At 37.2% G+C, this 17,090-nt stretch overlaps 1 protein-coding gene across 5 annotated transcripts in view; it reads left to right on the forward strand.

The window, feature by feature from the left end:
- Window positions 1-712: 712 nt before the first annotated feature.
- Window positions 713-17,090, forward strand: part of GSK3B (glycogen synthase kinase 3 beta) — a 199,938-nt gene continuing 183,560 nt past the window's right edge. For all 5 annotated transcript variants that reach the window (XM_033403308.2, XM_004278532.4, XM_004278533.4 and 2 more), the window contains exon 1: window positions 713-1,198. In XM_033403308.2, coding sequence (XP_033259199.1) covers window positions 1,111-1,198 — 88 coding nt within the window. In that variant the 5' untranslated portion in view covers window positions 713-1,110. The remainder of the gene's footprint in view (window positions 1,199-17,090) is intronic.

Consider the following 17,090-nt stretch of genomic DNA (forward strand, 5'->3'; position numbering starts at 1 on the left):
TGGGCGGTGTAAGGCTGGGTGGGGGAGGAAGGAGGCGGAGGACGAGTAGGAGGGGGGAGGGGGAGTGGGGAAAAGCTAGGCGGCTGCGCAGACGGCACTCCTCACACAGAGCTGCCCCCGACCCGGGCGAATGCAGGTTTGTGCTGCCGCTGCCGCCGCCGCCGCCGCCGCCGCCCGGGCCGAGTGACAAAGGAAGGAAGGAAGCGAGGAGGAGCCGGCCCTGCAGCCACTGACAGGGGCCGGGCTGGGGGCAAAGCGCGGACACTTCCTGAGCGGGACCGTGCAGAAGCGAGGGGCGGGAGGGCGGCCGCGCTGGTGCCTTGGACGGGGGAGGGGGCCCCGAGGGACGGAAGCGGTTGCTGGGTTCCCATGTCCCCGGCGTATGGGGAGCAGTCGAGGAGCCGCTGCCTGGGGTCTGAAGGGAGCTGCCTCCGCCACCGCCGCCGCCATGGCCGCTGGATCCAGCCGCCGAGTGCAGCTGCTCCTGGCGCAATGAGGAGGGGAGCCGCCGCCACCGCCCGCCTCTGACTGACTCGCGACTCCGCCGCCTTCCAGTTCGCCGGGCCCCTGCCGTCAGGCCGCCGGATCCCGCCGCTGTCGGAGCCGCAGCGTTTCCCGACGCATCTCCGAGCCACCCCCTCCCTCTCCCTCCCTCCTTCCCATCCCCCTTTCTTTTCAAGCGTGAGACTCGTGATCCTTCCGCCGCTTCCCTTCTTCATTGACTCGGAAAAAAAATCCCCGAGGAAAATATAATATTCAGAGTACTTATTTTCAATCAAGTATCTGCCCCCGTTTCACGTGATATATATTTTTTAGGACCTCCCAACCATTTCTCCCTTCCAAGGAAAGGGAGGGGAAAGAATTGTATTTTTTTCCCAGCTCCCGATCATCTATATGTTAAATATCCGTACTGATCTGTCTTCAAGGAGAAATACATCGCTCGCTTTTTTTTATAGCTGTACAAAAGGAGTGAAAAGCCAAGAGGACGAAGTCTTTTTCTTGTGGGAGAACTTAATGCTGCATTTATCATTAACCTAACACCCCAACATAAAACAAAAGGAAGAAGAGGAGGAAGGAAGGAAAAGAAGGTGATTCGGAAAGAGAGTGATCATGTCAGGGCGGCCCAGAACCACCTCCTTTGCGGAGAGCTGCAAGCCAGTGCAGCAGCCTTCAGCTTTTGGCAGCATGAAAGTTAGCAGTGAGTATTGATTTTATTTTACACCCCCTTTCCACCTCACCCTTTAAATAAGAGACTTTAAAATATCAGGATCTTAAAATATGAGACCTCTGATATAACAGCCGGAGGTAATGGAAAAGGGCAAAAACCTGTCTTCAGTCAAGGATGAGGCAGCTCCCTCTTTTCTCCTCCCATATCCCCTCCCCCGGTCTTATTAACCTTGAATTGAGGGAATATGATTTTTATTTGGATGATTCGATCTGAAACTTAGTTCTTTTCATATAGTTTTCTTGCAGTTGATAGCTTTATCAAGCGGTTGAGTTTTTCCATCTTAGAATAGCGATGGAAGTGTTTACTTGCTCATCCTTTTGAATAAAGCGAAGGACAAGACTCATAAACCATTATGTGCCTTTGCAGAATGTGTCTTTTGGAATGAGGGATAGTTTAGTTAGCTCAGGTCTCAGGGGTTATCATAGTTTTGTATACTTAATAGAGGAGCTAAATGTCACTGTCTCGTAACATTTCTTTCTTGCCTATGTGACTATACAAAGTATGTGTTCATAATCTAGAGATGAACTTGCTCCGTAACCACATTACGGTTTGGAGGCAAGCTTTAATTCTTCCCTTTAGAAGGGACCGGTGGGGCTGATTGATATGCAGTAGCAGTAGTATCTCAACATGCATTGTTCTAAATTGGATAAGTGGTATAATATGTTATCTCTTAACCTTTCCATTTTGACATTACCAATCTACCACTATAGAATTAACGTTTAATCAAAAGGTAATTTGGAAGTATGTCCAAGTTTTGATTGGGGCTTGTATTGTCATGTTGCCAAATGCTAAGTTGAATGTTAATTGTCACTGACTCATCATTAAAGTTCAGTTTTAGGGTGCCATTGCACTCAGTACTTGCTAAATGATCTAGAGTTCAGGGGTTCCTTCTTAAGACTATTTAAAATACTCTTGCATTGGTTTCCTGTTGAATTTAGGTAAGACTATGGAGTTAGAAGAATATGGATTTAGACCTTTCCATCATAGGTTTTGCAGAAGGCTGTGGTCCTGCATATAATAGGGATACTTGGGCTGTGTTCAAGGTTGTTGCTAGACTGTACCGTCTTCCCTGATTTGTGCAGAAAAGTCTATGTTGAGTGTCCAAGTCTATACTAAGTGTCCAATGTTCTAATGTTCTCTATATGTGGATATGTTTATGTGGTATTTAATGACAGTTTATTTAAACATACTTACAGAATTTGACAAAAATATCTGTATTGTTTCCTTATTCCTCCAGAAAGGGGCATGATGAGGGCAAAGAAAAACTGTTTTGCTGCCTAGAAGGAGAGAATTGAACTGAGATTTTTAAAAAGTATTTGCTGTTATATGAAATTGATTATGTCCTTAAGCAACATAAAATGATCACTCTTATTTGAACTCAGAATTTCAATTTATTTTGGCTTTTGGAACTTGCCTGAAACAGGGTAGTCTAAGGTAATAACTGAATGGGAGATTATTTTTGAGAGTTAAGTTTTTTTTTGGTGACTAGCTAGTTCAGAATGCAGGGTATGTGAAGAGGGAAGCTGATGATGCATCTTTCAGGGAATGGTCAAGCTTTCTAAGCACTTCATGGGGTCATTTGAGAGGAATATTTTAAAATTCTGGGGTAATTTTCTGCTGTGATGAAGCAAATCTTATAATAGCTACTTAAGAGCCTCTTGTGGTACTGGAGTGTTAGGATGTTTTTCATCTTGGTTTAAAAACCACTTGAAATCAATTTTAGGTAATTAATGTATTAGATCTATTTCAGAGAGCAAAATAGGATAGCTTATAATATTAAATTTGGGGACTTTTCATTTAATTTCCAGGATTCTCTTTGAATCCTGTGTGGATGTTGCCTGAGGATGGAGTAACCCTTGCAAAGTGTGCAGGTTAAAATGTTGACTTTTCTGTTACCATATAGGTCAACCTAACATTTTAAAAGTTGGAGATCAGTGCTAATTATGTGTTTTTGACAACCCTAACTTTAAGGACATTTTGGAAGAAAGGGGAGTAATTAAGCGTTTGTTGGAGTGTTAGTGTTCTAAGGGACCCCTGTTCAAATGAGAGATACGTAAGAAATTATAGTCCTTGGCCTGAAAAGCTTGTCAGTTGTTGAGACAGGTTATAGGTCAAAATGTGAAAACAATATCATGATGACTGCAAGATTAGAAATGCAAACAGAAGTGCTTCGTTCAGAGGGACAAGAAATGAAGGGATGAGGTAGAGGGCTGGAGAGAGAAGACTTCTGTAGAGGTGTGTTTTAAGACAGGTGTTAAAGGAGGCAGTAACTTGAATTGACAGAGAAGCATAGAGGATTCTAGATGGAAGGAATGGACAGACGCACAGAGGTGGTGATTTTTGTATTTATAAAGCAGGTTAGTAAATCTGAATGAAAGGGGCCTAAATAGGAAAATAAGAGGAGATGGAATTTGAGAAATGTGTTAACTGATGGAGGGCAAAGGGGGTCTGTAAGAGTTTGGTTGAGATTCAAGAGAGATTGGTATTTACTGTAGGTTGCTGAACGAAATATTTGAAGACGATCTGGGCAGCTGAGTTGATGGGTTAGTAGCAAAACATCAGAGCCATTTTAGGGAGTAGTAGGGTATGTCATGAAGAATGAGAATATAAAGTGTGAAAATGAGATGAAAGCACATTTGCGAGACAGCGTGAATGAAGAACTGGCAGGGCTTTGGATTGGATTGAAGGGGAATATTTGGGAAGGAGTCAGGAGTTAAAAATAAATTCTGATGTTACTGGTCTGGAAGATTTGACCACCAAGTTATATTGTTGATTGTAATGGGAAAGTTGAGAAAGTGCTGAGATGAGAGGGTAGTTGAGTTCACTTTTTAAAAATTTAATATACAATAGGTTTTCTTGAAATTCAGAGGCAGCAGTTGGTTACTGGCAATGATATTTAACTTTACAGTCTTGAACTGTTTCTAATTTTTCTGAACCCAAAACTGTCAGATTTATTTTCAGGACTAGTAAACTAAAGGTTTTTATTTATATGCATTCCATTTAAAGTCCTAAAAAAGAAAATAATTTTTTATGTAGATTCAAAAACCTCACACTTGAAACTTAGTTATAATAACCCGATGGTAATTTATTTGAAAACAATGAAAATATTTTTTGGGCTAAACCGTGACATAAAAATTTTAGATATTTTATACAGCCTTTAATTTAATCTTCGGTACTTGCTTAAAACTAGTTTTTCATAAATAATGGTTATTCTTAAGTAAACCTTGCATTTAAAATAATGGTAATATGCAGACTCCAGCAGAAATTAAAAGTTGATTTTATAACAAGTATTTTTTGCCTTTTTTTGTTGAGCTAAGTTTAAAACAGTATATTTGAATTTTTTTTTTGGCTGCGTTGGGTCTTTGTTGCTACACGTGGGCTCTCTCTAGTTGTGGTGCACGGGCTTCTCATTGCAGAGGCTTCTCTTGTTACAGAGCTTGGGCTCTAGGTGCTTGGGCTTCAGTAGTTGTGGCGTGTGGGCTCAGTAGTTGTGGCTCGTGGGCTCTAGAGCACAGGCTCAATAGTTGTGGTGCACGGGCTTAGTTGCTCCGCAGCATAGCGGATCTTCCCAGACCGGGGCTCGAACCCGTGTCCCCTGCATTGGCAAGCGGATTCTTAACCTCTGTGCCACCAGGGAAGTCCCTGAATTTTTTTTTTTTTTTTTTTTACTCGCTATGGTGAACCCATTTTTTTTTGTCCTCGTCCATATTCAAGTGTTATTAAATAAATGTAAATAGTTATGAAGTTCTTCTGTAGAATCACATGATATTTTACTCAAAATAGAGAAAGTGAGGGACTGTCTATGGTGACTTTTGGTTAAAATATTAGTAATAAATCTTTTTGATAAACTGTTAGTGAAAATTTAGCTAGTTGTCTAGCTAAGTCAAGTTATTTCCTCATATAAAACTTTTTAGATCAGTTTTTTTTAGTGAAGTGAATAATTAATAGTAGTTGCATATTACTGTGCAGTATTTAGTTGTATGGTGACTAAAACCAAAGAGCAGGTGGCAACTTAGAGTTTTTCTATTCCAGAGGGAATTTAATCTCTTTGTGACACAAAAATCAGGTTATTAGAATGTAACCAATTTCTAGATTATCCATTGTGGAAGAGAGCTCATGTGTGAAACTGAAAACTAGACTTTTATTTTCATTGTTTTCATTCCTTTCCCAACCAGCCCTTTCCAGAGTTGTTAAAAAAACTAGACCTTCATATAAAAATTGCATGCTCTCTTGTTACATGCACCTCTAGAATGCTAATTGTGAAATGACTTTAAGGCACAGTAGTGTACTAGGAAAAAACTTCAAGGGAACCCAGAGGTTCACAAATCAATTTATGACTGGTTGGGAATTGCATTTAGAAAATGAGGCGACATCTTCTCATTTCACTTGCATAGTTCAGCTGAAAATCAGTATATACTTGTATCCTGTGCTGTCTGCCCCTTGTTTTGGACTTAGGTTGCTGGTGTGAGATACTGTTTTGGAGAAACAGCAAGGCTGGGGAAGCAGCCTTAAGTGTCAGCAGCAGATTCTGAGACCAAGGGAGCTCTGTTTTTTTGTGTGCATTATGTGTAGAGAAGGCTGTGAAACGTGCATGTGCTGCAGTTCCATACATTTAATAACTCTCATGGGATTGTGGGACAGGGGTGGGATTGGGCAGGCTGTGGGATTGTGGTGTCTCTTGTGATGCTCCACCCTGCAATAGGAGAATGGAGGGGCAGAGCATGTGGGTGTGATGGGATTATATGCTGGTACTAACAGAACTAACCTGATTTCCCAGATATTGTTCTACTAAGAACATAATCACCATGAGTAAATGAATTTATTGGAATGTTTAGCATCATTTTCTAGCCTATTTTTGGGGGGGAGGGGTTGGAGGAGATAGTATGGAAAGGGAACCTTGCATGATTGCAAGGATAGAAGCATTTTCATGGTTCACTGGTTTTAAAGTAGAGGTTGCAATCTTTGCTTCTATCTTGGGTTGTACAAATCATCCTTGGTTATATAAATTGTCTTTGACCTTGGTTGAGTGCGATATAGAAATGTATATTTATATGAAGACCTGTGTGAATAAAACAGCAAGGAAAAACTGACAGAGTTAAAGGAGAACAATTTGTTTTCCCAAGTTTCCTACCATTAAATTGATAAAATAAAGGGATATTTATTCTATTCTATTATTGAGTTTTTATTCTAGTTTTTTTTAAAAATGAGTTAATATTTAGCACGTGATGGACATTCAGTAAATTATTTCAGTTTATGCTCATGTCTGTAATATACTTGGTCTGAAACAAGATACAAAGACACAACTTTGTAGATTTGGATTCTTAGTTTATGATCTCCTTTCTCACTTTTGCTTATGTTTTGGGGAGAAAAGTGTACTTTCAAAGCGTGTGCAAGTTGAAATTCTGTAAATGATTGAATCTTATATTTTTGTATTGAATAGTTTTCTTAGAAGCATTTTAGTGTGATCATATTGAGGCAATGATGTTTTGGTTATTTTGAAACTAATTTTGCCAAACCAGGTTTTCCTTTTGTCTCCAGGATACCATGGCCAACAATGGCATAATATGAACCTTTAACGTGTTCCTTTATTAACATAGTTTGGAGTTGTCAATTTCTTGATTGTCCTTTCAAATCAATTTAATAATGAAAAGTAAACATTCCTGACGAACGAGGCACTATTTTCCTAGAAACTTGTATTTTTAAAATTTTAAACTTTTTTTTGGCTGCACCACGAGGCTTGTGGGATCTGAGTTCCCGGACCAGGGATTGAACTTGGGCCACGGTAGTGAAAGCCCGGAATCCTAACCACTAGGCCACTAGCAAACTCCCATAGAAACTTGTGTTTTAGATGGTGGTATAATTTAAATGAACTTACAGTCCTAGGATTTAATGAGCATGCCCTAATGCCAAAGAGATGGTAGGTAGGCAGGCAAAAATATTGGTAACATTGGTGCAAAGCAGTAACATTAATACTCCATTTTTTCATTACCATTAATTGTATCATGTTGAATTCCTTGGCTTAGGAAGCCAAAAATAAGTAGGTTGCTTTAATAGAAAGGGGCTGTGAATAATAACGTGATTGACTTGTGATATGTCTATTGAATGTTTATTAAATGCTAATAAGCAATCTGCTAAATTCTTTACATGCAACAGCTCATTTTAATCATTACAACTCTACAGAGTAGCTAATACTATTATCCCCACCTTATAGATAGGTAAATGACATTTAGAGAAGTGAAGCCACTTGTCCAAGATTACCTGACTAGAAGATTGCTCTGCTAGAATTCAAATACAGGCATTCTGATTCTAGAGCTCTTGCTCTTTATTGTATATTTTATAGAGAATGGATTGCTGTTGCCTTAACACTTGGATTCCAAGTGTTAAGCTAAAGTGCCTTTTCTTTTAGGATAGTCTTTCATTGATAATTTAGCAGTGACTGTGTAAGACTTTCATGATTGGTACCTCTTTTGAAATTAGTTTCAGGCATGCCTGTCAGCAAATATAGTATTTAATTACTTACAGTTATATTGGAAAAAATTCTCAATTCTTTTAAGATTTCAGGGAAAACTTGTTAAGACAAACATTGATGAAAATGTTAGGGCTTATGATGGCACAAAAAGAAAAATAAGTTATGGTATTTTTTTGTTTAATGTTCAGTTGGAGCACTGGTTTTTATTGAAAAGTACTGATTGATCGTAAGTAAATCTGGTGTATTTATATTTCCAGGTAATATTAGAATGTGATTCTACAAATTAGCCATTATTATTTTTTTTTTGGCGGTACGTGGGCCTCTCACTGTTGCGGCCTCTCCCGTTGCGGAGCACAGGCTCCGGACGTGCAGGCTCAGTGGCCATGGCTCACAGGCCCAGCCGCTCCGCGGCATGTGGGATTTTCCCAGACCGGTTTGTGTCCCCTGCATCGGCAGGCGGACTCTCAACCACTGCGCCACCAGGGAAGCCCCAAATTAGCCATTATTAAGGATTATTTCTCTCCATCTCTTCCTATAGGTTGTGAAGTATTTTAAGTGTTCTACTCTTTATTTTAATATTTGACAGCAAACTTCATGAAATTTTATTATATGTACACAACCAATTAGTCAAGTATCTGTCGGACACTTGTTATGTCTGGAACTGTGAGCCTTCAGGTTGTTGTACTTGTTGTTAAAGAATAACAGCTATGCATCAATGTGCAGTTGGGTTATTTGGAACATCACCTTTTTGGAATTCGTTGGTATTTGACAATCAGGAAGTGAACCAAAAATCCCCACACAAATGGTGCATACTCTTTCCTCATAGGTTATTTTTTGGCTTTTATTTAGAGTTCTTTTTTTATTCTTTAACACATAGCTCTAAGTCATTCAATTGTCTTTTTTTTTTAAAACTGCAAATTAGAAGGGACTGAATTACACTGATATTAAGCATTACACCTTCTAAAAAGTATAGACAGACAGTTCAGGAAAACAAGCATATTGCGATTACTTGGTGTAGCCTCACACAACCCCAGGGGAAATCACTCTGATAATTGTTCAAAATTTTGGTCTAGGGAAGGTTAAATTATACTAACTTTACTCTCTCAAAAGGACAGGAGTCAGGAAGGTCTCTTCTGGGTAGCTGGGATTCTCAACTTCTCACTGCATTAAACAGTCTCTAATTTCTTGGTTACCTGAAGTGATGAGGAAGAGAACTGGGTCATCTCTGTCTGGTTGACCAATTCCAGTTGGCTTTCAGTGATAACGGATGAAGGTACTAAAGTCTTCAGTATGCTAGCCCAGAGTATCGTTTCCAACTCTTTCTTCCATTGCCCATCTATGTATATTACTCAGCAACAGCATTTTATCTGATTTAAGATTTGTTGTCTTATTTTTTCTTCTGTGGTATATATGGAGTTGCTGTTTGGATTTTGACATGCCCATACCTTTGTGGAATGCTTAGAAGGCACTGCATGGAGTCATTTAAGCTTTCTTATGAATTATGATTAGCTGTTAGAGAGTCACTTTACCAAATACACTTATGGCCTCTATAATGAGAATTGAAAAGGTGGGTATCTTAATTGTTGACCTGAAGAAAAAGGACAACCATGACAATGTACTTTTTTTTCTCTTTTGGAGGTCTAAGAAATTTTTAGGGGCTTAATTGACTAATATAAGTGAGAAGATGTTTCAGATTTCTTTCTAAGGAAGGCTAACCTATCTTTTAAAAATGTGACTCCCTCTACTTCCCCTTATTCCGTAAAATCAGTTAATTCTTTTAAATTGATTAACCACTTTCTTCATGATCTGTGTGGAAGTTATTGAGTTGAATCGAGCTGCTAATCCTAGACTTTTGAATTCATAAAGGCAGCACCTGGAGAATTGGAGTGCTGGAGTTATGCCTGGCATCAGACTGACGGTATTCTAGGTGCATTTGCTGTCTTACTGGAATTTCAGAGCTTTCGCACTTTACACATTATTTAAACTCTGAAGGGAAGAGGGAAGCTTTGAGTTGGTAGGGTTTCAATAATAATAATAAATTATATGTATATATGTGTATCATATTTACATAATGTATAGTAACAATCGCAATAATAATATAAATTGGATGCTGTATGATAGACAATTCCATGTTTGTCTTATGTACATATTTTGCTTTTAAAAATGGAATTTATTCACATGATTCAAAATTTAAAAGTATTCAGTGATGTCTTCCTCCTCCTCCTGCTCTGTAACTACCAGTCCTCTTTCCTGGAGACAGTCAGCATTCCAATTTCTTAAGTATCCTTCCATAGATATTCTGAATCTTTACAGGTTATTTCTGCTATGAAATAACATTTTGTGTATGCAGACCTAAATTAACACTGGCTTTAGCATAAGAGTGTTAGGATTAAAACAAAATTTAAATCAGTTATTCTAGAAAATTGCTATTGTTTTTCATCCTAGTAGATTACTAAACCCTTATTTTTAGAATATGAGTTGGATGGGGAGTAAATACGAAGATGAGAGAGTGCTTCTCTTGGTAATAAGAGGTAAAATGATAACAGGCATAACCGATGAACGCTTAGTGGCACATTTAAAATATTTGCCACTCTGTGTATTTGAGAAATGATCTATAAGGTCAAGTAGATATTATGTGTGTTCTTGCTGGAAATAGCTGTTTATTTCATTGTAAAGAAAAAGATAAAAGATAATTGATATTTTCCTTTAACTTTGCATTTTTTGAACATCTTAGATGAGAAAACCTGTTCTCTTGAGAGATCAGAGGCGCAGAGTGCGTCAATGTCAATGAAGCCTGTGCCTTTTACCTCTTTAAGAGCGCATGGTTTCATTCTGCTCCTAAACCAGCATTCCTTAGTCTTAAAAAATTAAAAAAAAATTTTTTTATTAAGTAATACACTCTATCGTATGATTTAAAGAAATCAAATAGTGCAGAAAGTCTTAATATCGAAGCATAACTCCTCTCCCTCATTTCTGTTTCTCAGAGGCAACCTTAACTATGACAGCTATTTCCTCTAGTAGTTTTATTATAATTTTAATTAGTGTACTATTTGTCTATGTCTTTAAATTATTTTTAGATATTATTTATTGTTATCACCATCTCCCTTTTACTGTCTTACTAATGCAATTATACCACCATTTTTAGTTAAATAATTATTTATTTAAATTATTATTCAAATGATCAGTACTCAATATCTAGACATTAAGGTGAATAGTGTACAATAGTGTACAATTTCCTTTTAAAAACTGCATTATTGAGATATAATTCACATACCATAAAATTCATTAATTTAAGGTGTACAGTTCAGTGGTTTCCAGTACTCACAGAGTGATGCAACCATCACCACAATCTAATTTTAGAACATTTTTAATCACCCCAAAAAGAAACCCTGTATCCATTAGTAGTCATTCCTCATATTTCCCTTCCTTCCAGCTCCAGGCAACCACTAATCTACTCTCTGTCTCTGTGGATTTGCCTATGCTTGACATTTCATATAAATGGAATCATAAAATATGTGGCCTTTTGTGACTAGCTTCTTTTACTTCATATAATGTCTTCTAGGTTCATCCATGTTGTAGCATTTATCAGTACTTCATTACTTTTTATTGCTGAATAATATTCCATTGTATGGAAATGCCACCATTTGTTTACCCGTTCATCAGTCAGTGGACATTTGGATAGTTTCTACTTTTTGGCTATTATGAATTACGCTGATATGAACATTTGTGAACAAGTTTTTGTGTGGACATATATTTTCAGATCTTTTGGGTATATACTTAGGAGTGGAATTGCTAGGTCATATGGTAACTGTTTAATATTTTAAAGAATTACCAAACTGTTTCTGAAGTGGCGATCACATTTCCTTTGCTTTCAACTTTTTTTTACACTTTTTTGTTGCCGTTTTCTTTTTCTTGCACAGCTTGCAATGATCACAGTCTTCATTTTTTTCCCCTCAAATTTTATTAAGCATTCTCTGGATTCTGCCCTACCCTCCATTCTTTTCCTGGAGTGCTGTCCTACTGGGATCTGGCCTGGTTGTTCTCCAGGCCTCTGCTGTACAGCTGTCATCCTCTAACTTCTTTCACTGCTCTTTAGGGTCCACTGTCCTATTTCTTGGATCCCATCTCTTTGCATCCCTGAGTAGTTCTTATCTAACATAGTCTCATGACATCAGCTAGCAGTGCCTGGAGTATTAACTGTTTGGTAAATGTATCTGGAAAAGTTTTTAGTTGGTTGTTTTTTCCACATTTGCTCCAAAAGGGTAGTTAAGAAGCTGACACACTTTTTTGGCAGGTGTCTCACCTTTTCAGTATCTAGACACTGAGGCAAGATGTTTGGAAGGTTACTTAGTGTCATTGTGATCAAGTGATTACCATGCCAATCTGAAGCAAGTACAGAAATCTGAACAATATAAATGTTAAGTAGTTGTTTAAACCAGACCTATTCAATAGAAATATAATGGAAGCCACAAATGTGAGTCGCATATGTAATTTAAAATTTTCTAGGAGCCACATTAAAAAGAGTAAAAAGACAGGTGAACTTAATCTTAAGAATATATTTTATTTAAAGCAGTGTATCCAAAATATTATGTCAACATGTAATGAATATAAAATTTACTAATGATAAATTTTGCCACCTTTTTTGAGTACTGAGTCTTCACAACCTAGTGGGTATTTCACTCTTAATAGCACATACTAATTTGTAGTAGCCACATTTTAAGCGCTTAATAGCCACATGTTGAGCAGTACAGGTTTAGAATTTTCCAGAATTACGTTACTGTGTAATATTGTTGTTAATCTGCCTAATCATATATATATATATAATATATATATGTATTTTAAAGGAACAGATAAGGTGTATGTAGTTTAAAAACGCTTCATTGATTTGTCTCATTGCTTTGTTTTTAGTCATGTCTTCAGTTTATTTTGAAATTTACACCACATTAAAGGAGGTTGAGAGATTTATGTTCTTCAGAAAGGTCCTTGGTGTAGGAGGTAATGATTTTTTCCCCATATTTTAGCACACTTAAAAAGTATATTAAAATTCTTATTGGTATACTTGTTAGATGTTGTTATTGCCATGATTGTCTTGGTCCCAATGAGATCTTATTAGTCTAAATATTCTTTGTCATACATTCTCTCCCCTTGCTGTTTCAAAGAGCCACCCAGCTTTCAGAGTCTCATATGCCACCTCAACTACTTAGTCTTCCTGGCCCTTTACTCCAAGGCATGAAATGCACTTGCATGTAACTCCTATAGCACAATTACTCTTCTTATGTGCTGCCTTGTATTCTAGTTAACTTGTTTTGTCTCTTTCTAGGTGATTATAAATTCGAATATGGCAAAAACGGTATTTTACTCACCTTTATGTTTCCTGCAGTGTGGAGCACAGTGCTTTCTATAGTGGGTTACTTAATACGTATTTGAGTTGAAAGCAATTTATCATGGTAGTTACATGTATACTATACATGATAGTATTAGAGTTTCCAGGTCATCAAACTGTCACTGATGTTTCTAAAAACATTTAAGTTTTGATACAAGAAATTAATTTATAAAGTTAAACCTGGGTTTTTGTTTAAACACAAAGGAACAGTAGTAGGGAAAGGAAAGAGACACAGAGATATAGACACTTGTGTTAATACTGTGTGCTTAGCACAGAGGGGTGTGAACTCTGGATGGATAGCTGAATGAAAGAACTCAGGTGCTAGGTTGCACTGGTTGGTAAGCACAATACCTTTGAAACATTGAGCCTGTCCAGCTAGTACAATACCCCCAAGCCTTCCAGGAGTTTATTTGGAGAGGGTGAGGGTAGAAGAGAGATTTAGAATAATGAGAAGTGATAAATCAGTTTCCTTATTTTTACCAGGTGGCTTATTCTGCAAGAGACAAAGTAAACAGACTATTTAAATATGAACAGGCCCTTTCACCATGGATGTACTTAGACATATAATTGTATTGTGGGGATTTATGAAAACTTTAATTTTTACAGGGCCTCTTTTTGTGTCTCTCGGATAGTGTTTGTTTGTCTGATATACTAGTGTATATTCGTATATCAATTCAAGAGCTTTCCCAGAGAAAGTAAGAAATATTAATAAGCAATAAGGGTTCTCTCCACTAAATAATCCAACTTCTTAAATAGCTATAAAATTTGGCCGTCTGTATTGGGTTTTGAGAAATCATGATGTCAGGATAATAATTTGGTTTTTACTGATCAACATTGTATCTGCTTCTTTAACTAATTGTATACATTGTGAGATGTTTGGCTGACCTAGGGCATGATTCTTAGAAGAGATTTATTTTCTCTGTAAGTAGCAAATGCTTGCTGTGCCATTGAAACGTAAGAGGAGTTAATAAAGGACAAAACATAATTCTATTTAAATTCAGTTGAACATCAGGGATAACCTTTATTGAGAGAGTTTTGAGACTTTACAGTATATATTTACCTCTTGTCAATTTATAGAAAGTTAAAGAATGGCTGTGCACTTTCAAAGGATAGAGGAAATGTTCTAGTATTTTATTTCTGCTATAGTGGAGAATGAGTACTTAGTAAGAAACAAAGGATCTGTGTGTCATGACTTCTAACGTAGGAGCAAGTGGGCCAGTTCCTGGGATCCTTAGAAAAGAAAGATCCCCAGAGGCAGAAGATTCTCTGACTCCACTGTCTTGTATATGGCATCAATATAAATTGTATAGCTTGTCAACTACCATTATTAATTTAAGAATAAAACATTGTTTAAAAATGTAGCTTTACTTTATGTCCCAATTAACAACAACAAGAAATTTTTTTTTTCATATATATACCTGGGAAAGCCTATGTACTTTCTAAAGTTTAGGGAAGAGGTAAGAAATGCTGCTGTTGACCATAGGAGTGAGGGTTGGGGAAAAAGTTAATTAGAAAAAAGATTGTGGTTATTATGATGAGTATTGAGTTTCCCTAGATGCTATGATGGTAGTCCATATCTTAGAACTAGAATAATTCAGATGTAGCTACTGTTTGAGTGTTTACTGTGTGCCAAGGACTGATACTTCATATAACTTTCATAATGCTTTGAGGCAATATTCTCCCCATTTAAAGGATAATGGAGTTAAAAATATTTTAATTGATATATTCAGGATCTCACAACTAGAAGGGAATAGGCCCAGCATGTTGAACTCAGGCCACCAGACTTTAAATAAAAGACAAAAGTTTTTTCAGTACTTAGTATGTCATTGCACTGTACTAAGCAATTTATTTCTATCTTATTTAATCTTTACCACAATCTGGTAAGGCAAATACAATTTACAAGTGGGGAAACTTGAGGCTTAGAGAGCCTTACACAGCCAGAAAATTTTGTAGCCATACTTCAAATTTGTTCTTTTAACTGCTGCACTATGTAACCTTTATAATTTGGAAAGAAAATAGGAAGATTCTGGGAAGTTGGTTGAACTAAGATTTCTTAGGGTAGGGCTTTGGAACTTTTACTTTTTATTAATGTTGCTTACCAAGAAGAAAGTAAATTGTCAGCCATATACAAGTAAAGTTAAATTGTTTTATCCTTTTGAAGTAAAAATTTTAAGAGCAAATACCTTGCTTTAAAATTAATGCAGCCTGTCTGTGAAATAGTGGCTATAAGAAATGGATAATAAATATAGTTGAAATCCATATTGCAAAGTCAGTTATGAGCCAGATCCCATTATCATTGAGGAAATTGAGGCTTAGAGAGGTTGGGTAACTTTTGCCAAGGTTTCAGAACCAGCAGATGGCAGAGCTTGGATTCCAACCAAGGTAATTTAATCTAGAGCTCTTTTCTTAACTACTTTACTGTCCTAAGAGAATGTGAATGATGTGCAAAAATGGAGCCTTGCTACCTCTGGTAACTTGAAGACACCGATTTTGAGTTTGACACATCATAGCTTGACTCAAGGCAAGCGTTAGACTTCACCCACCTGCTTCCATCCTTATTGTTTCCTGAGGTCACTAGTCTCATTAATTTTAAAAAAATTAATTAACTTATTTATTTGGCTGCATCAGGTCTTAGTTGTGGCATGTGGGATCTAGTTCCCTGACCAGGGATTGAACCCAGGCCCCCTGCATTGGGAGGGTGGAGTTTAGCCACTGGACCACCTAGGAAGTCCCTCAATAATTTTTGTTGTTGCTTTGCATTTTTGTTGCACATGAAGATCCTCTGTATCTAGTTGTTGCTTAATAAATGTTGAATGTTGAAAAATAAATCAGAAATTTAAAGCAGTGAATCTTGAGCATAGAGACCAACTTTTAATACATCAGTTCATAATCATGTTTTTCTCTCTAAGTAGTATTTTTGTAGCTTTTGAGGGTAGTTAAATATTAATTTAAAAGGTTGATTTATAGTTTTCATGACTGGAGTAAATTTTCTGTGCTTCTGAGGAACTTTTCTTAGTTGATAAGTGTTTTAAGTGTCAGATTATAATAAAATCCTGTGATGATACAAAATTCAGATGCAGTATAATTGGCTCCCATTCTCTCTACTGCCTTTTTCTCTACAGGTGAGGCCAGATACACATTATGTTTGTAGTGATTTAGTTTATTTTATGTCCTACAGTTTTGGTAAATGAAAACTGATATGTGAACTTTTTATCCCCTGTCTCCTCTACTCTGTAACTGGAAGACTAGTGGAAAAATACTGTTTTCTGTTAACATTGCAGTAACAAGCCCTGTTAGAATTTTCAGACCACACTTATAAGAGGACATCTGGGTTTTAATGTATAATAGTTTATAAATGGAGTATTCATATATCCACAAGGCACTTACTCAGCTCAGCTATCCAGAATGCAGGCAGGAACTAGATAGTGGATAAAAATGAACACTGAGAGCCAAAAGAGCTATCATCTGAAGCAAAGTGTCATTTTGTTTTTTAACCTATGTAAAATCCTTTGGTCAGCATTTCCTACACTAGTTACTTTAAGCAGTGTTATGCTGTAATAATATTCTGTGGCTAAAGAAGTTTAGGAAATGCTGCTTATAGGATCCCTCTAAGGGTTGGTGTTCATTGGATCACACTTTGGAGTCCTTACCTTAGGTATCTGGGTCTTGCTTTTATTTTAGAAGAGAAGGGAGGGGAACCAACGTTTAAAGAGCATTACTGTACAGGACCTAGGTGATATCTCCATTTTACAGACAAGGAACCTGAGGCTCTTCTGGAGGATAAAGAACACAAAACTAGCAACAGGGCAAAACTGGGAATGGATCCCTAATCTCTCTGATTCCTAAATCTTTGCTCTTTTGACTTTATTGTGCTACTATATAATTGTAATGAACTGCCCATTTGGGTTTTACACTTTAGAAACAGCAATTTAGCAATAATACTAGGAAAGAGATTAAGCTGCCCTAGTTAGGGAAGAAGGAAAGGATAAATTTACTTACCTGACACATGG

Source organism: Orcinus orca, chromosome 5 (genome assembly GCF_937001465.1).
Source record: "Orcinus orca chromosome 5, mOrcOrc1.1, whole genome shotgun sequence".
Taxonomy (NCBI): domain Eukaryota; kingdom Metazoa; phylum Chordata; class Mammalia; order Artiodactyla; family Delphinidae; genus Orcinus; species Orcinus orca.